Source organism: Delphinapterus leucas, chromosome 9 (genome assembly GCF_059928025.1).
Source record: "Delphinapterus leucas isolate spDelLeu-1000000601 "Yukka" chromosome 9, BTC_Dleu_Yukka2, whole genome shotgun sequence".
Taxonomy (NCBI): Eukaryota; Metazoa; Chordata; class Mammalia; order Artiodactyla; family Monodontidae; genus Delphinapterus; species Delphinapterus leucas.
Genome location: NC_143137.1, coordinates 23,038,366 through 23,062,781, shown reverse-complemented (window position 1 = coordinate 23,062,781; position 24,416 = coordinate 23,038,366). Strand labels below are relative to the sequence as shown.

General features: G+C 50.3%; 1 protein-coding gene across 1 annotated transcript; it reads left to right on the top strand.

Moving 5' to 3' along the window:
* The first annotated feature begins 2,146 nt into the window (after positions 1–2,146).
* Positions 2,147–23,939, top strand: SMO (smoothened, frizzled class receptor). The gene is made up of 12 exons (XM_022581381.2): positions 2,147–3,014; positions 14,262–14,467; positions 15,184–15,393; positions 15,638–15,810; positions 16,150–16,369; positions 16,465–16,588; positions 17,871–17,963; positions 19,056–19,164; positions 20,002–20,187; positions 20,625–20,773; positions 21,249–21,383; positions 21,600–23,939. Exons 1-12 carry the CDS (start codon positions 2,684–2,686, stop codon positions 22,010–22,012), a joined length of 2,349 nt encoding a protein of 782 aa, XP_022437089.1. The 5' UTR covers positions 2,147–2,683; the 3' UTR covers positions 22,013–23,939.
* The last annotated feature ends 477 nt before the right edge of the window (positions 23,940–24,416 follow it).

The following is a 24,416-nucleotide window of genomic DNA, read 5'->3' as shown; positions in this document are numbered from 1 at the left end:
GGATGGAAGACAACACTGCAGGGTCTTCTCAATCTCTAGAATAAAGGTTCTACATTACAGTGATGTGATTCTTCCACAAAAGATTCTTCTGCTTCCCAAGAAATCCCAAAGGGATGGTACAGCCTTCATACTTGAAGAATTGCTAACATTTTTAGGCAGAAAGGTAAGGGGCTGCCTGAGCATATGCATAGGTTTCTCCCTAATGCATGGACTACGGAGAAAATCCCAAGGCTTCAAAGCTGCCACAGTAACAACCGGATAGAAAACAAGTGGAGAAAGTTCCTAAAGCAAAGCAACAGTGTGGTATCAGGTAACCTTCTCTGTGGCTCAAACTTTAGACATAACAGCCTAAATTTATATCATAGAAAAAAAAAATAACTGAGGTAGGTCATAATGTTTTAAATTATTTTTCCAGTAGGAATATTACACCCTGATGACATAGACTGTTCCCACTTCTTCCACAAATCACCAGCGACTTCCCTCAAAATGGTCCCTTGTCTCCAGACTCTTGCCCTTCGTACCATCCTCACATTGACTGATTAATGTTCTTAAACATATCACTCCTCTGATCAAAATTTTTCACTGTTTCCTATTGCCAGTAGAAGAAACCTTAATTCCTCTGTATGTCATTTACGGTTTCTTACCAGTCAGTTTCCCTGCTTACCCCCTACTATGTCCTGATTGCCAGGCTGGTCATGCTCTGAGCTGTAGTCATAGTTTCCTCCACTTGTAATGCCAGCTGGGCTTCTCTCTACTTTTCTAACTCTTCCTACTCACTTTTCAGGGCTGGATTCAAATCCCACCTCCTCCACTGCTACCCACACTGACCTTTTCCTGCTATAAGTTCCTACAGTACGCTCACTGTACACCTCATTTCGGCAGCTTATTTATCGAGTGGTTAATACTGCACGCCTGACTGCACTGGATGCTTTGTGGATACGGAGAATAGAATAAGGTCCTTGCCCTAGAGGAGGAGACTTTGCTGCTTTGTCGTAGTATATTACTGTTTCTTGAGGGCAAGCCTTGACTCCACAGTAAAAATCCAAGTTCTCAAGTTCTACAAGTATGTCATGCCTATCACAGTGCTACATACATCCCAGGATTTCAGAAAAAGACTTGCTAAATTGAATTAAATCATCTCTCTCTGTCTCTCTCTCTCTCTCTCTCACCGCCCCCCCCCCCCCCGTCTCTAGGGCTTATGTAACACTTGAGGATGGTAGCTGAGGTGCAATAGCTAATTTGCTCTAAAATGGCCGAACCTAACAGAACTAGTTCACTTGGGCTAGGCTAAAGGGGTAGGGGCAGTGGTAAGAAAGGAAAATCCACCCTAGTGTGCTGCCCCATCAACAACATGGAAAAGCTGCTCAACGCAAGTCCACTCTCCGGCTGGACCCCTGGTTACTAAGAGGTGGAAACCGCTGCAGGGTGAAATCAAATTCCGTGACTGAAAGCATGACAAGCAAAGGAGTGAGAAAAGGCAAAATCAGCAGAGTAGGGAAGGAGAGCAGCATAAACTTCCTTGGCCAGACTGAGCAGCAAAGGGCCATCAAAGAGGGACTGGCCTCCTTTGGACATAACTAAAGACACACCAGGCCAGCTGTTGGCAACCGCAGTCCAGAGCTTCACACATTTGTAGCAATAAAGGCTTGATGTTGGCACTTTTGGTTTCCAGACACCTGCTCCCCGAGGTGACAGCAGTGGGGGGCAGCTGCCCTGAGTGACTCTGAGGTAGACTCTCACACAGGTCCTGAGCTGGAAGGACTCGGACGAGTGGGAACCCCAAACCCCGGTCTTCTCCATGGGGCCCTAGGGCAAGTTGAAAGATCTAACGCAAAGCAGAAAAGCCTGGCGGGTTGGGGAGCAGGGCGGGATGTAACAGAGGCTTCAGGCACCCCCTGTCTCTCCCACCGTAAACCGGAGGAGACCGGGCTGAACGATCCTCAGGCCAATCAAGGTGCCTGCTGAGTCTTGTGGCAACTACTGGCCACGATTTCCGCCCATCTCTTGACCCGAGGCAGTGGCGGGGTCACCAGAGCCCCTGGTCCGGGCCTCTCCGGGCGCCCGGGACGCTGAAGCTCGAGCTCCTCCTCTTCCCTCCCTCGGCCAGTCCCTCCCCCAGCCGTAGAAGAGGGGGGGCCGGGCTTGGCCCGGCGAGGCCCGTGCATTCCAGAGAGCCGAGCGAGCTAGAGCAACAAAGGAGCCGGGTAGTTGGCGGGGAGAGTCCCGGGGCTGCGGCACAGTGCAGCCAAGTGGGCGTCAGGGCCGCAGGCTGGCGCGAGGGTGGAGCCGGGAACCTAGTCCAGCACTCCCGGCCCGCGCCTGGCCTCCATCGCGGGGCCGGGAGGTGGTTTTAATGGTGGGAGAAGGGATGGGGCTAGAGATTGGGGGCCCAGGGGGCTCCCGCAGCTGAAGATAACTAGGATTGCCAGGGGAAGGGGTAGAGAGCTGTGCATCCCGGCCCGAGCCTCCACCGCCCAACATGGGCCCCGGGTTCCAAAGTTTGCGAAGTTGGGCGCCTAGGGCCCGCGGCGCGCAGAGCGTCCGGGGGGGCCCGGCACCGGACTCGCGGGGCGCACTGGTCGCCTGAGCTGCCCCCGAGGCCCCAAGGGTTGCGCGTGTGGCCTGGGGGCTCCGGAGAGCGGGCGGGGGCTCCAGGGCTTCTGCTGAGTTGGCGGGTTTGGCCATGGCCGCTGCCCGCCTCGCACGGGGGCCGGCGCTCCTGCTCCTGGGGCTGTTGCTGCTGCTGCTGCTGGGGGGCACGGGCCGGGGGGCGGCCTTGAGCGGGAACGCGACCCGGCCTGGGCCGCGGAGCGCGGGCGGGAGCGCGAGAAGGAGCGCGGCCGTGACCGGCCCTCCGCCGCTGCTGAGCCACTGCGGCCGGGCCGCCCCCTGCGAGCCGCTGCGCTATAACGTGTGCCTGGGCTCGGCGCTGCCCTACGGGGCCACCTCCACTCTGCTGGCCGGGGACTCGGACTCCCAGGAGGAAGCGCACGACAAGCTGGTGCTCTGGTCGGGTAAGCGCGCGGGAGCCGGAGCCGGGGGCTGTGGTGATGGGATGCGGGGATTCTCGGAAAGAATAGGCTCAAGACTGAGCTTTTGAGAGGGCGGGAGCAGCGCCCGGGAGAGTTGCAAGAACGGATTCTGAAACTTTGGGGGCAGGCTGTATGCAGGATGGGACCGTCGGTGATGAGGCGGGAGGGCGAGGAAGTTGAGGAAGCGGATCACAAAGGCCTGAGCAGGGTGGGTTAGCAAAGGAAAAGGGGGAATGAGGGGCCCAAGAGCGAGGGGGTTGGTGGCTCTGAGCCACAGGAAAGGACTTTTTTTTTTTTTTTAAGAAAAGGAGATGCTCCACGTAGGTGCCACTATGGAAGCGGGGTCCTCGGGAATTCAAGGAGGTGTTTAGACCTTGGGGAAGAAACTGGGAAATCGAATTGGCAGGAAAAAGGGAAGATGGGGGTAGAAGATTTAGGCGTTGAGGGAGAGGGTGGGGGAAAAGAACTGAGTGAAATTTGTGAAGGGTAAGAAACCCCTGGTGATGAGTAATTAAAAGGTAACCAGAAAGTTCCAGAAATCTTGTTTTGGGAGACAGAAGTCCAGTGATCGTGTCTTGCTTTGACAGGAGATTTCAGTTTCCTCATCTGAAAAATGGGGACTCGGTTCCTTGTCTGAGGTTGTGAAGGAATGAGACTATTCTAACGATCATTTGTGGGTTCCTTGGAAGTTTGGACCCTCAGGCTGGTCTGGGCTGAGGAAGGACACTTAAGTGTGGGATGTCTAGAGCCCCCTGGATACTTTCATGGTGGTCTGAGGTCCCAGAACCCTCACCTCATGGTGGGATTATGACCCAGCCTGAAAAACTGCAGACTGAACCCAAGCAGGTCCTTCTTTAGCAGTGTGGAATGGATTAGCTCCCCACCTGTCACTCTTCTGGGCTGGGGACCTAAAGAGAAGGGGAGGGAACTGGCCTTGCCACCCCTTGCTTGTAGCTAGGGTGACTCCAAAATTGTCCTTGAAGAAACAGGAAATAAAATCAAAAGGCAGGAGCAGACCTGGCAACCCTCAGTCTTTTGAGAGGCCTTGGATGCCCCACATCTCAGTTCTGCCCCAGGGACGGGTAAGGATCCTGATAGGGGAGTGTTTGTAGGCCGCCTGTCATTGTCAGGTTGGCCACTAGAGTTCTCAGATGTTGGACAAAGTCATGTCATTCCTGGCTTGGTACAGATGCCAGAGGAAGAACCTGGAGGATGGTACCCATGGTGGAGCCACATCCTTTGTGGGTATCAGGTTCTAAAGTCAACATGTAGGCAGAAACCATGTGTAATCAACAGTAGCTTTGAAAAATCCATAAATGGCCACAACATAAGGTCTATGTGATTTTGCATACATACTCTTTTATGGTAATATGTTTGTATGAATGTGCAACATATAGTAATGTACAGTATATAAGAAGGGGCATACATAGAAAATATAATTTTAGTTTTTAAAATTACATAAATGCAAAAGAGCAGAAGAGGGAAAGGATTTTTAAAAATACACAAAAGAAAGGTATAAACAAGGTTTCTTTGAGTTTAGGAGCCAGCTGTATGGAAAATCTAAATGTCTCAGCACTAGGACTTCCCTGGTGGCGCAGTGGTTAAGAAATCCTCCTGCCAATGCACGGGACACGGGTTCGAGCCCTGGTCTGGGAAGATCCCACATGCCGCAGAGCAGCTAAGCCCGTGAGCCACAACTACTGAGCCCGCGTGCCACCACTACTGAAGCCCGCACACCTAGAGCCCGTACTCCGCCACAAGAGAAGACACCTCAAATGGGAAGCCTGCGCACTGCAGCGAAGGGTAGCCCCTGCTCGCTGCAACTAGAGAAACCCTGCGTGCAGCAACGAAGACCCAATGCAGCCAATAAACAAATAAATAAATAAATGTTCCTGTAAAAAAAAAGTCTCGGCACTAGAATCTCACCCAGTTCTGAGTTGTTCACTATGAGAGAATATGTGTTCATTCCCTCTCTCTCTTTTTATTTATTTATTTTGCAGGGGCCCATGGTCGAATTCTCCTAAATTAAGTGCATGTGTGATGCTGCCCTTCTGTAGTTTCCATCAAATCAGGCAGAAAGGGTATGAACCTCTCTCCAGCCCATACTCCTGAGAGCAGCTGCTGAGCAGGCAGAAGTGGTTTTGGCAGGAAAGTTGAGGAGTCAGAACCATCCGCTGGCTGTGTAGGTTCGAACCTCACTAGCTGTGGCTCTGGTGGGGCAGGGTCCTGAAGGGGTGCCGGCCCTGAACCCTGGTCCTTAGTTCATTCTGAGCTCTTCTCTGCTGCCACCCTTCATCCCTCAGCTCAGTCCCATTCCCATATGTGTTCTCGGTGTTCTTTTTCTGCGTCTGGTCTTTCTGCTGGATGTTTTATATGAAGTAGGGCCAGAAGCAGGAGTTGGTGCCAGCTGGGTCAGTGGGTGGGTAGTGAACTGGAGCCGAGTGTGAGAATCACAGACAAGCCTTCTGCTGGGGGTTCTGACTAGTGATTTGTCCTGTCCTGAGCTGGTGGTCTTGATTTGGCTTTGGACGTGGTCAGTGTCATCTGGCCCTTGGAGGTGTTTTTGTGGGTGAAGATGATTTAGGTTGTCTTCATCTGTAAACTTTTGAAAATAGAGACTACTTTTTTTTTTTTTTTTTGCGGTACGCGGGCCTCTCACTGTCGTGGCCTCTCCCGTTGCGGAGCACAGGCTCCGGACGCGCAGGCTCAGCGGCCATGGCTCACGGGCCCAGCCGCTCCGCGGCATGTGGGATCCTCCCGGACCGGGGCACGAACCCGCGTCCCCTGCATCGGCAGGCAGACTCCCAACCACCGCGCCACCAGGGAAGCCCGTAGAGACTACTTTTTTAAACGTCTCAGACTTCTGAGTACACAGCTGTCCACATTCAGTTAGGTGTCAGGTGCTTGCTATATGTCATTCTGGATCAGGTTCTGGGGCAGATAAAGGCAAAGAATACCAAAAAAAAAAAATAGACAAAGAATTCAGACAGGATCCGAAGACAGATAATTAAACAGGCTTTAGCAACTCCTCTGAGAGGTATTGTGACCAGGTGGGATGCTGAATGAACACAAAGGACTCTGGGGCGCAAGGGAAGACCCCCAGAGGAACTGACATTTAACCCACAACCTGAGAAATAAGTAGGAGTTACTGGGGCCAAGGAAGATTTGGGTGGAAAGGATAGGAGGAGGGTATAGCATGCACAAAGGTGTAGAGGTGAGAGGGCTTGGTACTTTTAAGGAAGTATAAAAATTTCAGCAGAGCTGGATCAAAGCATTTGAGGGATAGGATTATAAGAGATAAGACCTAGAGAATTAGAAAATAAAGGGATTCATACCCCATATTAGGAAATTTGGTTGTTTTCCAGAAGATAGTATGGAGCCACTGAAGGCTTTTAAGCAAGAGAGAGATGTAATCATGTTTGCATTTTAGACCAATCTCTTTGAGTACTGTGTGAAGAAGCCACAGGAGAAGGGAAATCCTGGAGCCTGTTTGCTTGTTTAGCAGATGGTTGAAGTAGTCCAGCTGAGAGATGATGGCGGTCAGGACTGGAGTAACAGCTTGGAGGAAGTGATCAGATCCCGGAGCTTCAGAGGTAGAACCAATGGGACTTGCTGATGAGACAGCTGGAGGACCCAGGTTTTAGGCTTGGATGGAAGGTGGTATCATTCCCTTTCGCTAAGCTGGAGAATGCTAGAGAAGGAGGAGGTTTAGGAAGAGAGTATGGGCCATGTGAATTAGAGGCCTTCATTGGAAGGTCTATGTGGAGATTCCCAGCAGATCTGGAATAAGAGTTGCTGAAGAGAGGTACCCACTATGAGCTTCCTCAGCCTAGATTGCTGAGCCTTTGGAAGGATGCCGTCAAGTGAGGAAGTCTGCAGCTAAGGTCGGGCCAATGTCTAGGTTTATATAGAACTCAGGTCTGTCTCTCCTATATCTTTCCACTCTCTCGACTTGGGCTTCTTCAGGCACTCAGCATCTTTCCCCAGGATAGCTTGAAATGTCTCCTCTCAGGCATTCCAAGCTGCCCAGACAAACATACTATCCAGGCCATGGTCCACCTTCAGCCAAACCTGGTTGGTTTGGTAAATGGGGCAAGAAAGCAGAGAGACCTGCGGCTGGCAAGAGAAACAGGTCCCTGAGAGCCAGCACGTAGCCTCTTTGACCACTGCTGTGCTGTGTGTGCGTACAGGGGTGTGCGGCCCTGTCACCCAGCCGGGGGCAGCCAGTGGGAAAGAGCTGGAGAAGCTGGGAGGAGTTTCTCATTTGCCTCCCAGACACTTAGATGAGAGACTGAGAGGAGGTCTGTTGTTGGTGATGGTAGGTTGTTTGCAGGGGCAGATCAGGAAGAATTTCCTTAGAGCTGTCCTCAAACCTGGCTGATGATCAGAATCATTCTAAAAATATACATTTTTAGAAAGTATAAAAATACAGAGAAATACCCATGGGCCCAAGTTTTCATTTTTGCATCAGATTGTTAAGTTTTTAATTGTGAAATGTAGCATGTATACAGAAGGTGAATAAGTCACAGAGGTACTAAATAACAAATAATTATAAAGTGACACCTGAGTCAAGTGATGGTGAGGCCCCCCCAGGAGCTCCCTCTTTGTTTTTTCCAATCACATCCCCCTCCCTCCTCTTCTAGAAGTAACCAATGCCCTGATGTTTTTGATAATTGTTTCCTCTTTCCTCCATAGTTTTACCGTCTAGTTTTGGAATCCCTAAACAGTGTATTTCAGTTTTGCATGTTTTTGAACTTTATACAAGTGGAATCATGCTGTGTGTATTCTTTTATGTCATTTCTTTTGCTCTACATTATTCTGTAAAATTCATCCATGTTGTTGCAGCTTATTTTTCATTGCTGAATAGTATTCCATTGTAGAGTACATCACAATTTATTTATCTATTTTGCTGTTCTTAAACATTTTTTTAAAATATTTGTTCATTTATTTAGGCTGCGCCAGGTCTTAGTTGCGTCACGCGGGACCTCTTAATTGCGGCACACAGGATCTCTTAATTGTGGCATGCATGTGGGATCTAGTTCCCTGACCAGGGCTCGAACCCAGGCCCCCTGCATTGGGAGTGTGGATTCTTCCCACTGGACCATCAGGGAAGCCCTACCACTTGTAGTTAACAATGTCCTGGAGGTGTCTACTGAGCCCGTGCACCTAGAGCCCATGCTCCACAACAAGAGAAGCCACCGCAGTGAGAAGCCTGTGCACCACAATGAAGAGTAGCCCCTGCTCGCTGCAACTAGAGAAACCCCGCGTGCAGCAATGAAGACCCAACGCAGCCAAAAATAAAACAATATGGCCATTTAAAAAAAAAAAAAAAGAAGTGGTAATAGTAGCAGCACTGGGACCTCCTTGGAGGTCCAGTGGTTAAGACTTTACCTTCCAGTTCAGGGGATGCGAGTTTGATCCCTGGTTGGAGAGCTAAGATCCCACATGCCTCATGGCCAAAAAACCAAAAACATAGAACAGAAGCAATATTGTAACAAATTCAATAAAGACTTAAAAAAAATGGTCCACATAAAAAAAATATATTTTTTAAAATAGTAGCATCTTTCATCCTTGAATTTTTCTTCATTCTAAAGAGAAAGCTTTTCTACCTTTCACCATTAAATATGATGTTTGGTGTAGGTCTCTTGTAGTTATAAATATTTTTATCAGATTAAGGAAATTTTCTTCTATTCCTTATTTGCCAATTATTATTTTTATCATGGATGGACACTGAATTTTATCAACTACTTTTTTTTGTATCTATTGAGATGATCATATGATTTTTTTCTTCATTAATCTGTTAACATGGTAAATTGCATTGATGAAATTTTCTCTTTTTTAAAAATTTATTTATTTATTTTTGGCTGTGTTGGGTCTTTGTTGCTACGCGCGGGCTCTCTCTAGTTGCAGTGAGCGGAGGCTACTCTTCGTTGGGGTGTGTGGGGCTTCTTACTGTGGTGGCTTCACTTGTGGAGCACGGGCTCTAGGCGCATGGGCTTCAGTAGTTGTGGCACGTGGGTTCAGTAGTTGTGGCTCACGGGCTCTAGAGCGCCGGCTCAGTAGTTGTGGCGCACGGGCCTAGTTCCTCCGTGGCATGTGGGATCTTCCTGGAACAGGGCTCGAACCCATGTCCCCTGCATTGGCAGGTGGATTCTTAACCACTGCGCCACCAGGGAGGTCCTGATGAAATTTTCTAATGCTAAACCATTCTTGGAACAACGGTTTTCAACTTGACTGATCATCGGAATCACACATAAAAAAATTCGTTTTTAAAGTTTAAATTGTGGCAAATGTTATTTTTAAAGTGTATAAATGTAGAAAAATACAGAGACTAATATAACACCTGTGTCTGTATTTTTTGTTTCATATTTTATTAAAGAAATAAAACAAGGGAAATCCCTGGCGGTCCAGTGGTTAAGACTTGAGCCAAAACAAAAAAAAAAAGACAGAAAAAGAAAAAGAAAGAAAACAAAACAGATAAAGCTGATGTCCCCTTTCTTCTTGTTTCCAGTTTCATTCCCTTTTCTTCGCTGGGGAGCTTCCTGCATCCCAGTAACTTGCATATTTATTTTTTAAGCTTAATTACTTTAATAAAATAGGTAGTATACGAACATAGTACAAAATTCGAAAGTAGCAAAAGTTAAATCCTTCCACTTCTGTTTCTAGCTACCCATTTCCCTTCCCACAGGCAACCACAACACTGGTTTGTGTGTATTCTTTTTTTGTGTGTGGTACGCGGGCCTCTCACTGTTGTGGCCTCTCCCGTTGCGGAGCACAGCCTCCGGATACATAGGCTCAGCGGCCATGGCTCACGGGCCCAGCCGCTCCGCAGCATATGGGATCTTCCCGGACCGGGGCAGGAACCCGTGTCCCCTGCATCGGCAGGCGGACTCTCAACCACTGTGCCACCAGGGAAGCCCCTGTGTATATTCTTTTATTGATATCTAACATACAAATGTAGATGTGTCCTTATTCTTTTTTCCTCCCATAACCAGTAGCAGCTCTCCAGGCTGTTCTCCACTCAGCTGCACCCATTAAACAAGACATATTGGAGATTGTTCCATTTCATTGCAAATAGTTCAACCCTGGATAGTGTGCTATTATATTGATGTGTGATATTTTATTTAGTGGGTCTACTATTGATGGATAAATATTAAGGACGTTTCTACTTTTGTTATTACAAACAGTACTGCAGTGAATAATCTTATATACGATTTTTGTGAACGTGTGAAGTGGAATTGCTAGTGTAACATTTTACAGCTAATGTCAAATAGTCTCCACAAATGTTAACTAATTTTTAGTCCTACTAAAAATATACAAAAGTGCCAGTTTCCCCCCGACTCTTGCCAGTACAGCATTTTCAAATGTTTTGATCTTTATCCTTCTAAAGGTTAAAAAGTTATATGTCATCGTAGTTTTATTTCACAGTTAATGAGTGAGACTGAACATCTCTTTATGTTTTTAAAGGCCATTTGTATTTTCTCTTGTTTGTCTTTTGCCCATTTTTCTATAGGATTATGAATTTCTTATTGATTTGGAAGAGCTTTATGCATGCAAGGAAAGTAATTCTTTACCTGTGATACGTATTGGAAATATATTTTCTCAGTGTGTTGCTTTTCTTATGATCTTGTTTGTTTCTTACCCTACTGAATTTTTCTATTTTTCTGAAGTCTTTTCTTTAAATCTTTTATTTCAAAACTTCTGAGTTTTGTGTCATACTTCAAAATGCATTCTCCGTTCAGAGATTTAAAACAACATTTTCCACTTTTTCTTCTAGTACTCTGATTTCTAAAAATAATGTAGTTATTTTTGATTCATCTGGAATGTATTTTTACGTAAGAAATGGGGTAATGGGCTTCCCTGGTGGCACAGTGGTTGAGAGTCCGCCTGCTGATGCAGGGGACACGGGTTCGTGCCCCGGTCTGGGAAGATCCCACATGCCGCGGAGCGGCTGGGCCCGTGAGCCATGGCTGCTGAGCCTGCGCGTCCGGAGCCTGTGCTCTGCGGCGGGAGAGGCCACATTGGTGAGAGGCCCGCGTACCGCAAAAAAAAAAAAAAAAAAAGAAATGGGGTAAGGATTCAACTTATTTTTTCCCTCGATGCCTCCTCAATTGTCTTTTAATATTTATTTAATAATCTATTTTTTCCTTGGGTAATTTATTTTTAAACTACAAAACAATATTTAAAATGAGATAAAAAGAAAAACAAATTACACGTTTAAAAAGCTGATAATTATCACAAATTCCAGAAAAATAACACAATATTGTTTATATTTATATTTATATATATATTTATATTTATATTTATTTATTTATATTGTGAGTGTGTGTGTGTGTTCTGGTTATTTATTGCTATATTACAGACCACTTCAAATCTTGGTGGCTTAAAACAAGAACCATTCCTTTTCCTCATGAATCTGCAGTCTGGACAGCACTCAGCAGGGATGGCTTGGCTTTCACTGGGATAACTGGAAAAGCTGGGAACTTGAAAAACCCAACATTTCTTTCTCTTTCTTCTTTTGGTCCCAGGGCCTCTCTATGTGGTCTCTCCACCAGGCCTCTCCAGCAGGACAGCCTCGGGATAGTTGATCTTATTTCATGGCAACTGGGATCCAAGAACAAGTGTTCCAAGAGAGACCCAGGCAAAAGCCAAATGGCTTCTTATTATTATCCTCAGGCTTGAGAGTCTGAGAACATCACTTCCACCACATTTTATTGGTCGAGCAAGTCACTAAGGCCAGCCCATATTCCACAATATTTAAAAAAAATATTTATTTTTAAATTAATTTATTTTATTTTATTTTTGGCCGTGTTGGGTCTTAGTTGCAGCACTCAGGATCTTCGTTGTGGCGCGGAGGCTTCTCTTTAGTTGTGGCTCACGGGCTCCAGAGCACGTGGGCTCTGTAGTTTGCAGCATGCGGGATCTCTAGTTGAGGCGCTCGGGCTTAGTTGCCCCGCGGCATGTGGGATCTTAGTTCCCCGATCAGGGATCAAACCTGTGTCCTCTGCATTGGAAGGTGGATTCTTTTTTAAAAAAAAATAAATGTATTTATTTATTTGTTTATTTATTTTTGGCTGTGCTGGGTCTTCACTGCTGCATGTGGACTTTCTCTAGTTGCAGCGAGCGGGGCCTACTCTTTGTTGCGGTGCGCGGGCTTCTCATTGCAGTGGCTTCTCTTGTTGTGGAGGATGGGCTCTAGGCATGTGGGCTTCAGCAGTTGTACGTGGCCTCAGTAGTTGTGGCTCACAGGCTCTAGAGCACAGGCTGAGTAGTTGTGGCGCACAGGCTTAGTGGCCCCATGGCATGTGGGATCTTCCAGGACCAGGGGTGGAACCCGTGTCCCCTGCATTGGCAGGCGGATTCTTAACCACTGGACCGTCAGGGAAGCCCCCACAGTATTTTTATTAAGCATCTACCTGTTGCTCCTCTAAAATACCTATTACTGTAGGGAGCCCGTCCGCATTTAAAATATATTGCTTAATAAACATCCAGTAAAATTCACTTTTTCTTTGTTGTCACAGTTCTATGAGTTTAGACAAACGCATAGAGTTCTGGATGCAGCCACTACATACAAGATAGAGAACAGTCCCATCACCCCCAAATGTTCCCTCGTGTTGCCCCTTAGTAGGCAGAGCCCTCTCCTACCCTAGGTCCTGGCAACCACTGCTGTGTCCTCCACCCACACCCTCTCAGCCAAAATCTTTGAGACTGGGTTCTCCATCTAGAGTGACAAAGGTCCCCCAGGTGATTCGGATTTGAGTCAGGTCTGAGAACTGTTGCCCAAGGACATTGCTTCTTAAGTGACAGGAACTTGCTCTGCACCCTTGGAATAGGCTTTGTCTGGTGAGAGCTGTGAATGGTCAGAGGCCTCAGATTACGAATAGTAACAGCTAATACCTCTTGAGTGCTTAGTACATGACAGGAACTGGGCTAAGCACATTTGATGCATTACCTCACTCGACACCACAGTCCCACAAGGTAAGTCTATTCAATATTATCTCCATTTTACAGATGAGGAAACTGAGGCTAGAGATAAAGTAATTTGTCTAAGATCACACAGCCAGGAAATGATAGAGCCACGAATTGGACCCAGGCAGGCTAATTGCAGTGTCCATGCTCCTTATCCCTCTGCTATATTACCTTCCTCCCAAAAAGAGTAGTTACCTGCTCACACCACCCCCAGCCTGGGCAGTCACCCACGTTGGCTCTCACATCCTCAGAAGCTTCTCCTAATACAACTTCTTGTTTGGGAAATAGGTGTTCCTGAAGCAGGGGTGATTCAGGAGGGGCGAAGGGGGTAGAATTCTGAGTGAGCCCAGCCACAGGGAGAGCAGGGTAGAGGCCTGGACTGGGGTAGGGGTGCTGGGAGACCTCCATCTGTTTCTATCTGGCTGACAACACCTTTCCTCCCCGTGCACTGGACACAGCCTCCTCTGTTTCTCTCCATCTGATTTCCTGTTTCCTCCTCTGGCTTCGGAGTACCTGGCTCCCCTGACTACCTCTTCTTAAGCTCCAACCTGTTCTCTGTCTCACCTCAGCTTGGTAAGAGGAACAAGGGTCCTGGGGTCTGGGCAAGGGGAAGCACCTTCTGGTTCTGGTGAACGGGCCCTGTGAGGGTGGGTCCCACAACACTCCTTCCCTGTGGACTGTAGAAGGTTTTAACAATGTCCCTGAAAAAGTAAAAGGTAAATTGACCTGGGGTTCTTAGCCAGAGGTGCTAACACTCCGTTAGCGGGGCATTTGGAAATGGGGGCTGTTTCTTAAGAACTTTAATTGAATTGTAATATACACAGAGAAAAGTGCACAGTTTGATTTTCACAAAGTAAATCACCCATGAAACCAGAACCAGATCAAGAAATAGAACATCACCAGTGTCCCAGATGTTCCTTTTCAGGCCTCTTCCAATCCCCACCCTGGAGTGGGAGGGGTGAGGAGCATTTTTGGCTGTCACCAGGACTTAGGGGGTCTCTTGGCATTTAGTGGGCAGGGTCTAGGGATGCCAAATGTCCTGCGGTACCTGGGACACTCCTGCAGCGCAAAGAACGGTCAGGCCTAAATGCCCTGCTGAGAAACGTCGTGCCTCACCATCCTGAGCAGTCATGGCCTGCAGCGTGGCAAAGAGAGATAGATGCCTTAGACCGGGGGGACAGCGGTGCAGCTATGTCTGTCTGTGGGTCAGAGTGCTGAGGGGTCTTCACTGCAATGTGTCCACACTGTCGCTACCCCCAGGCCTCCGGAACGCCCCCCGCTGCTGGGCAGTGATCCAGCCCCTGCTGTGTGCTGTGTACATGCCAAAGTGTGAGAACAACCGGGTGGAACTGCCCAGCCGCACCCTCTGCCAGGCCACCCGTGGCCCCTGTGCCATCGTGGAGAGGGAGCGGGGCTGGCCCGACTTTCTGCGCTGCACCCCTGACCACTTCCCCGAGGGCTGCCCGGTAAGTGCTTTGTGGGGCAGGGTCTGGGCTGGGCAGGACCAGGCACGGGACAGGGCCCAGCAGGGGCAGAGGAGCTCAGCGCCTTCTCTTCTGGGAGATCCCAAGTCTACAGCCGTGGCGTCAGTGAGCCACAGGCCCAAACTGAAGCTCGCCAAGCTGAACCAGTCTATTAGGGATTATCTATTTATAAAAAGATTTTTGAGCACCCACTCTGTTAGGTGATGGGGAGTTACAGGAGTTGTGAATGACAAACCTGTGCTCAGGAAGTTTATTGTGTATTTAGGGAGTCAAGGCTTGCACGTGTAAAACAGCTAAGAGACACCAAGACGGGGGTGTGATCTAGTTCTGGGTGATGAAGGACAGCACATTAATAATAATGATGATGATGGTAGTAATACTAATTATTATTATTTATTACCTTCCAAATACTATTATAAACATCTTACATTTATTTATTCACTTAACCCTTAGACCACACCATGAAGTAAGTATTGCTGTCCTATAGATCAGGAAACTGAGCTAACAGAGAGGTCAAATAATTTGCCCCAGGCTGTGCAGTCATGAGGGGCAAGGCTAGGACTCAAATGCTGGAAGGTTGTCTGCGGAGCCTGTGCTCTTGGCCTCTCTGCCACGCTACCTTCACGCCTCTTATTAAACCAAAGGTCACCCGAGCCTACCGCTCCCCTGTGCGCTTTCTCCTCTTCTCTCATTGCCAGAATGAGGTGCAGAACATCAAGTTCAACAGTTCGGGCCAATGTGAGGCTCCCTTGGTTCGGACTGACAACCCCAAGAGTTGGTATGAGGACGTGGAGGGCTGTGGGATCCAGTGCCAGAACCCACTCTTCACCGAGGCCGAGCACCAGGACATGCACAGCTACATCGCGGCCTTCGGGGCCGTCACGGGCCTCTGCACTCTCTTCACCCTGGTCAGCGGGAGGCAGGCCTGTGGGTGGAGGGTCAGGGGGGCGGCAGGGCCCAGGACCCTCCGGCAGCCTGTAAAGTAGGAAGGGAGCCGATTGTCATTGAGAGAGGCTGGGCTCTGGGAGAGCGGGGAGGAGGACTTGGCAGGGGTCCTTGGGGAAGGGTGGCGATAAGAGGGGTCCGGAGGTTCAGATAAGGGCAGCAGAATAACCCTGACCTCACAGAATGGGCCCCACTTCTCTCTTCTAGGCCACATTTGTGGCTGACTGGCGGAATTCCAATCGTTACCCTGCTGTCATTCTCTTCTACGTCAACGCGTGTTTCTTCGTGGGCAGCATTGGCTGGCTGGCCCAGTTCATGGACGGTGCCCGCCGGGAGATCGTCTGCCGTGCTGATGGCACCATGAGGCTTGGGGAGCCCACGTAGGTGTCTTGCGGACCCAGAGGCGAGGGTGAGGGGAAGAGGCTGATGTGCGTTTTCCACAAAAGGGGCAGGTAGGCCTTGAAACGGAGAGTTCAGCGTGGGATCCGCTTTGCCTTGCTGCACCCAAGGTCTCCAGCATTAGAGCCTGGACTGTTTGCATCTGTTCAAAGGGGCATCTTCTGTATCCTCTTCACTTCTGACCTGAGCCTGGTCTCCAAGCCCTGACTGCTAGGGAACCTCCAGACCTTAGAAGCCAGGGGACTGGGGACAGGGTGGAGAGACTTCGTAGAGGGAGTACAGAACGACTGCCCCAAATGACGCTCCACATGTCTGTGCAGCTCCAACGAGACCCTGTCCTGCGTCATCATCTTCGTCATCGTGTACTATGCCCTGATGGCCGGCGTTGTCTGGTTTGTGGTCCTCACCTATGCCTGGCACACCTCCTTCAAAGCCCTGGGGACCACCTACCAGCCTCTCTCGGGCAAGACCTCCTACTTCCACCTCCTCACCTGGTCGCTCCCCTTTGTCCTCACTGTGGCAATCCTCGCCGTGGCCCAGGTATAGTGACTGGTAGGGGGTGGGGATCTGAGTGGGGCGGACTTGGGTGAGGGAGACAGTGACTGACTCTGTCCCCCCACCCCTTCCTGCTCTAGGTGGATGGGGACTCTGTGAGCGGCATTTGTTTTGTGGGCTATAAGAACTACCGATACCGTGCTGGCTTCGTGCTGGCCCCAATCGGCCTGGTGCTCATTGTGGGAGGTTACTTCCTCATCCGAGGTGAGTGAGGACCGGGTCAGGACTGGTCGGGCAGCAAGATGTGCCGAGCATCTGCTCTGTGTAAGTAGGAGCCAGGAGCTGCCAGCTCTGCTGCCTTCGAGGTGGGACCTCAGCCGCCTCATGCAGGACCTTGGTGCAAAGGGGAAGGTGCCCATGGGCAGGCCGTGGTGCAGGCAGCACCTTTGTGCGGGTCATAAAAATGCTCCCCTTACTCCAGCTTTGTGCCAGGGCTCATGGCTTGTTGAGTGGAGCTTGGGCTGGATTCCAGCCCCTGGTCAGCCCTGGCCAGATGCCCTTGTGTGGTGAACACCCTGAGTAACCACCCTGTCCGCATGGGCCAACTGGGAGCCTTCAGTCATGTGCGTGCGCCCTGAATTTATATACATGCTTGGTCTTTGGAGCTTCATTTCTCCTTTCTGCTCGTAGTGCGAGTGTGCACGCACACACACACACAGTTTTCACAACATGCACAGATTCTCTGTTTCCTCATTTCCCTGTCTCAGTCTGCCACCTCCACACTGAGCCTCCGTATCTTAGCTCATTTTCGTTGAGTGTTCTTTGTAAACTTCAGTTTCCTCCCCCAGCGCTATCAGTCTTCTGTTCAGCCCACCTCGTTTCCCTCTCTTTGGCAGTGGCTGAGCCTCTGATTTATATTTTGTATCTGTGTGATCCTGTGTGGCTAGTGTGAGCCACTAGCCACGTGCGTTGAAACTAATCCAGGCTGAGATGTGTCATAAGTATAAAATACACACTGCACTGCAAAGACTCAGCACATACAGAAGTAAACTATCTCATGAACAATTTGTTATAGGGATTACATGTTGAAATGATAATGTCATAAACAATGATTTATTGTTTATAAAATATATTGAAGTTAGCTTCATTTGTGTCCCTTTACTTTTTGAAGGTGGCTTCTAGGACATTTGAGATTGTGAATGTGGCTCACATTATATTTCTCTTGGACAGCACTGTCCTGGAGTCTCTTCTTAGGCCTTTTCCATCATAATAGCTTTGACCTGCTGCCTTACTTGGGGAGGCCGGACCAGGACTGAGGCATCTTTCGTCTCCACTGACCGTCTGTGCCCTGCCCAAGTCTTTCCAGCCCATGGCACATCTGCCACCAGCTGTGCTCCCGTGTCTCCAGTTCCCCAAGCTTTAAATCAGCCCAGAAGTCATCAGACGTGGGACTCTAGGACCATGGGGCCCTCCCCTGCCATGCACCTATTCCTCCCAGGAGAGTGGCCTGGCCTCCACTAACGTCTGCCATCTCCCTTCTGTTCAGGAGTCATGACCCTATTCTCCATCAAGAGCAACCACCCTGGGCTGCTGAGCGAGAAGGCAGCCAGCAAGATCAACGAGACCATGCTGCGCCTGGGTGTGTGCCATCCCAACACTACACCCTCTGGGGAAGAGTCTTGGAGGCTGAAGTACATTGTGGGGCAAGTTAGCAGCCAGGGAGGCAAGATAAGGCCGTGTGTGTGTGTGTGTGTGTGTGTGTGTGTGTGTGTGTGTTGGTGCTGATGGTAGTGGTGGTAGCAGCTGAAAAGAGAAGGTAGCAAAATATAAATAAATAAGGAGAAGGTAGCTTCCTTCTCAGTTGGAAGAATTCAAGTTCATGTCTAGACTGCTTCCTCATGTCTACTTCCCTCCTGCTGGGACCCACCCAGAGTGGCCTTAAGCACCTCCAAAATCTTGTCTTATTTTGGAGAAAACAGTTCTTTTTAAAAATTTTTTATTGGAGTATACTTGAATTACAATGTTGTATTAATTTCTGGTGTACAGCAAAGTGATTCAGATATAGATATAGATATATTCTTTTCCATTATGGTTTATCACAGGATTTTTTTTTTAAGTTTTCATGTAATCTTTTTTTAAAATTTCTTATTTATTTAATTAATTTTTTTATTTTTGGCTGCGTTGGGTCTTCGTTGCAGTGCGCGGGCTTCTCATCGCGGTGGCTTCTCTTATTGCGGAGCACAGACTCTAGGCTTCAGTAGTTGTGGCACTTGGGCTAAGTAGTTGTGGCTTGCAGGCTCTAGAGCGCAGGCTCACTACTTGTGGTGCATGGGCTTAGTTGCTCTGCAGCGTGTGGGATCTTCCCGGACCAGGGATCGAACCCGTGTCCCCTGCATTGGCAGGCGGATTCTCAACCACTGTGCCACGAGGGAAGCCCCTATCACAGGATATTGATTATAGTTCCCTGTGCTATAGTAGGACCACGTTGTTTAATGTATTTTATATATAGTAATTTCTATCTGCTAATCCCAAACTCCTAATTTATCCCTCCCCCGCTTTCCCCTTTGGTAACCATAAGTTTGTAGAGAAAACAGCTCTTAAACTGAGCCCAGCACAAATTCACCCCAGACTCAGCTGTCTCTCAGGCCCGAGTGGGCGAACACCCTCTTCCCCACTGCTGCTTCCATACCTGGGATTGGTGACGCCCTGTCCCACCCCTGTCCCTCCGCAGGCATTTTTGGCTTCCTGGCCTTTGGCTTTGTGCTCATCACCTTCAGCTGCCACTTCTACGACTTCTTCAACCAGGCTGAGTGGGAGCGCAGCTTCCGGGACTACGTGCTGTGAGTGGGGGGCTGGAGGCTTGGGGGCAGCAGTGGTGGGAGCTGGAGACCCTCCTCTGCTGTCCAGCAGGGGTCTGCCAGGTCCCTGCCTCAGATGACAAGAGAAACTGCCCATCTTGCTCTGGGCGCTTAAGCTGATAGCTGTTCTGTAATTTGCAAACATGGCAGACAGCCCTCTGGGTCCCTGCCCAGCTCCACCCTTCCCTTTCACCCCCAAGGCTCTCTGGCTGGTATGTTTGTAACTGTTAAGCCATCGTGTGTTTTGGCTTCTCCAACTGACTCTTGCATTGGCCACAGAAGTTGCTTGCTGTTTCTCATAGACTCTTTACAGAGCTTCTTGCAAATCCCTGCACAGAAGTAGTTACCTCTCTACCGTAGGTTAACAACCCATTAATGTTTTCTGGTTTTGCCTGTGCTTTTTTGTGTTACAATGAGGATGAATCTGTGAGGGTAACACATCTCAGCTGCTTAAAGAAGTGCAGTACCTACCGATACCAAGAATAGCAGTTAAAATGCTTATTAAAATCTGACTGCTTCAGACTCTTCCTTAAAGGCTCCAGCTTCCAGCGTGGGAAGCTTTATACCACACCGATGCCTACGTCCCTCCCCCAGAGATTTGATTTTATTGTCTGGGGTGTGGTCCAGACATCAGGAGTCATTAAAAGCTCCCAGGTAAAAAAAAAAAAAAAAAAAAAGCTCCCAGGTGACTCTAATGATCACCCAGGATTGCAAATCAGGGCTGTGGGCTTCCCTCTTTCTAAAGTGTTTGGATTGATCGTCTGGGCACCCACCCAGGAGACTTAGAAGGCCTCAACTGTGTACTACCCCTCACCACAGGTGCCAGGCCAATGTGACCATCGGGCTGCCCACCAAGAAACCCATCCCCGACTGTGAGATCAAGAATCGCCCTAGCCTCCTGGTGGAGAAGATCAACTTATTTGCCATGTTTGGAACCGGCATTGCCATGAGCACCTGGGTCTGGACCAAGGCCACGCTGCTCATCTGGAGGCGCACCTGGTGCAGGTGGGGTCAGCAGCAGCCTCTCCTGACCCTGCTGCCTTGTTCTCTCAGCCTCGGCGCTTGTTAGGCTTTGTCTGGTCTCAGGTGTCCCAGCACAGCCTTGAGCAGGTGTGATTTCTAAGGGCCTGCCCTGAGCAGCCGGAAGCGGCCTTTTCTGCGGCTCACCACTGCCCCCTGGTGACACCTCCTGTCCTTGGGAGGATGGGCCAAGGGCTGAGCCAGCTGCCGGTGTCTTCTAAGAGCGGAGTGATTTGAGAACGGAGCGCAGGAGCCCTGCGTTCTAGGCCCCCTTTTTGGCACAGAAGGCCTCTACCCCTCAGGGTCCTTGAGGCCGTCTGGAGGCTCCTTTCCTGGATGGAACGGATCCGCTCGTCTTTTGCAAGATTTGAGGGGAAGCAGCTGCCCCTCCATGCCGCTTCCCCCACCCTTTCTGCCCTCAGGTTGACGGGGCAGAGTGATGATGAGCCCAAACGGATCAAGAAGAGCAAGATGATCGCCAAGGCCTTCTCCAAGCGGCGCGAGCTGCTGCAGAACCCAGGCCAGGAGCTCTCCTTCAGCATGCACACTGTCTCCCACGACGGGCCTGTGGGTGAGCTTCCACCCCATTTCCACTTTCCTTCTAGGCTGGTGTGGCCTCATGGACTGTTTGGAAGGCTGTGAGGAATGGCTCCCTCCTCTCTCTCACACACTGGTTCTCCTCCAGTCCCCACCCTGCCCCCATCCCAGGCCACTCTCCCCTCTCTGTTCCTGCCCCTGGATCTTGCTTGCTGATGCTTTGGTTCCAAAGGACTCATCTCCCTCGCCTTCAGCCATCTTCTCCAGCTGTTCTCCTTGGGCTACGGGAAGTCAGGTTCCAGGGACTGGATTTCTGGCCTCTCGTGAGGCCCCTCTCTTCAGACTGGGAATGGGTAGAGATTGCTGTGTTCACTAGGGCGGGTTTTCTGTGCTAAGTCGAGTGGGAGCCATGGGTTGGGGGATGGTGAATGATGCTAAATAAGGGAGGAGCGGTCATTGTGGGGGCCTGGGCGGTCATGGTACCTTATCCTTTCCTTCCATCCCCACAGCGGGTTTGGCCTTTGACATCAATGAGCCCTCGGCCGATGTGTCCTCTGCCTGGGCCCAGCATGTCACCAAGATGGTGGCCCGGAGAGGAGCCATACTGCCCCAGGATGTGTCTGTCACCCCTGTGGCAACTCCAGGTATGGGGTTCCGGCTTCTGTAGGAAGGTGGGGGACGTAGAGGCTGGAGGTTCCTGGGACTGGAGTACCAGGGGCTGCCAGCAGGGGAGGGGAGGGAAAAGCCTTGGAGTATCTAAAGTGTGGGTTCCTGAGCTAAAAGAGTAGGGCCCCGAGGAGAAAAGGCATGATGTGGACAGAGTTAGGGTCCCAGGCTCACGTTCTCTCTCCCACTGTCAGTACCCCCAGAGGAAAAAGCCAACCTGTGGCTGGTTGAGGCAGAGATCTCCCCAGAGCTGGAGAAGCGCCTGGGCCGGAGGAAGAAGCGGAGGAAGAGGAAGAAGGAGGTGTGCCCGCTGGTGTCGCCCCCTGAGCTCCACCACCCCGCCCCGGGCCCTGCCCCTGCCTCCAGTGCTGTCCCTCGACTGCCCCAGCTGCCCCGGCAGAAGTGCCTGGTGGCTGCGGGTGCCTGGGGAGCTGGGGAAACCTACCGACAGGGAGCCTGGACCCTGGTCTCCAACCCCTTCTGCCCAGAGCCCAGCGCCGCAGCCCCCATGGCCTGGGCGCAGGGCCGACGGCAGGGGCTGGGGCCCATTCACTCCCGCACCAACCTGATGGAGGCAGAACTCATGGACGCAGACTCGGACTTCTGAGCCTGGAGAGCAGGACCTGGGACAAGAAGGAGGAACAAATACCGTTCGGAGGCTCTTCTTCCTGCCTGAGAGTGCTTCTCCAGGGTCTCCTTCCCGAGAACCTGAGGGCCCAGTGCCCTCCCAGGAGAGTTCAGTATGTCTGGCTCACGGCAGCAGGACTGTGGGAAAGAGCCCTGACATCTCCACGGACAGGCCTTACCCGGGGCGGGGCCCTGGAGCTCAGGGTCCTTGTTTCTGCCCCACCTGGCTGGCAGCGTCAGTCTCCAGCGGGGGTCATGGGGTATGCAGAGCTCGTGGTGGGCAGTAAAGGTGCAGGCAGGGGTGACGGTACTCAGAGTGGGCTGTGGTGACCAGCAAGGCAGGCTGCCCTTTTCGGTGCCACTGGGTGCCCTTCCCTGGCACCCTCAGACCAAAAGTGTTGCTTGTGTCATTAGCCCTTTGTCCATGGGAGGACAGAGCTCCTTTCCCCCTCTTCAGGGTGGTTGCGGGGCTGGGAGTGCTTACTCCCAAAGGGCCTGTAACCTTTCTTTATAAAAGTGTCCAGCTGGCTCCACTCCAGGCCACTAAGCCACCCTGGGTTTTCCTGCACCCTTCTTCCCCTTTCCCATTTCAGTTCAACCAGGCCAACCTCTTCCCGTTTCCCGTTTGTTGATTAGGACCCAGCATCGCAGCATTGTCTGTCCTGCCCCCAAACCCCACCCCTTTGCTGCTGGGCTCCATCTCCAGGTGAGAGATTGGTTCAGCTATGGAGCCTGGCGTGGCATAGAAGCAGTGAGTGACGGGGAGCCTCTGGGCCTCCAAGAGATGCATGTTATCTTTTCCTGTATCTGTCCAGTGGGGGATGGATCCTCTGACTTGAGGGGCCCCCCTGGGAAGCTGCTGACACTTCAGCCAGGCAGAAAAGCTTCCTTCAACTTCCACAACCAGTGGGTGAAGAAGTTCCCACCTCCCATAACCCCCATCCGAGGCCCCAGTTTCAAGAACCAGACAGCAGGAAGCCTTAGCAGCTGGCTGGGTTCCAGATCAGGGGGTAGGGATAGGGAGACAAAATATAAACAGTAAATAAAAGGTTTTTGTATAAACTCTTGATGTGCTTCTTTCCATAGGCCCCGTCTTGACCTGTTTACCTGGTGCTGATCTAATTTGTCTTCCACTTCCTCTGAAATCTATTCTGAAAGGCCAAGAGCTTGGGCTAATGAGGTCACAGCTGACAGATGTCAGGCTGATGTCAGCTTAATGTACTGGCTGTCCTTCCTGGCCAGTTGGTTCTATATAAGGACAAAAGCTCTGGCCACAGCTGCCTCACTGGGCATTGATCATAAGACGAATGAGCAAAGAACATGCAACTTGTCCCTGGAGTGGTGAATGGAAGCAAGTGTCCCCCTGCTGGGCAGTGTCGATGGGCATGGCTCCTCATAGCAATCCTGGGCCCCCCTCTGGGGACCTCTTGCCTCAACAAGGGATGTCTGTGGGACCAGGTGCGTTTGGATCCACAGATTCCTCCTTCGGGCAGTCAAAGGAATCCGGCTTCCCTGAGAGAAGGCTGCTAGCCTCACTTCCTCCAAAAAGATGTCAGTAGAAAACTGGAAACTAGGCTCAGGATCCTGTGGAAAGGAGATCTGCGTAGGAAAGGGATGGTACCCACAGACAACTCAGAGGGTATTGTGGAGTATTAACCATGCTTGCTTGGGGGCGTAGCTCAAGTGATGGGGACACAAGCAATTTGCCCAGAGCCAAATTCCAGGGGAAGAGGAAAGGGAACTAACACTGATCATCTTCTAGGTACTTTACATGTGTGTAATGGTAAAAATAATACTGCTAATAACGGCTAATTCTTACTCAATGCTTGCTAGCTCTCTTCTAAGCCCTTCATATACCTAAGTGTATGAAGTGCATAAGGTGTATACATATACCTAAGTATATACCTTAGTGCAACAGACCTAAGAGGCACTGTTAACACCCCCAAGATACTGAGGCACAGAATGGTTCAACAGTTTGCCCAAGGGACTTCCCTGGTGGCACAGCGGTTAAGAATCCGCCTGCCAATGCAGGGGACACAGGTTCGAGCCCTCGTCCGGGAAGATCCCACATGCCATGGAGCAACTAAGCCTGTGCACCACAACTACTGAGCCTGTGCTCTAGAGCCCATGAGCCACAACTACTGAGCCCATGTGCCACAGCTACTGAAGCCCGTGCGCCTAGAGCCTCTGCTCCGCAGCAAGAGAAGCCACTGCAATGAGAAGCCTGCGCACCGCAGTGCAGAGTAGCCCCCACTCGCCGCAACTAGAGAAAGCCCGCATGCAGCAACGAAGACCCAATGCAGCCAAAAATAAATAAAATAAATATATTTTTTAAAAACCTACCAAAAAAAATAGTTTGCCTGAGGCTACAGAGTAAGTGATAA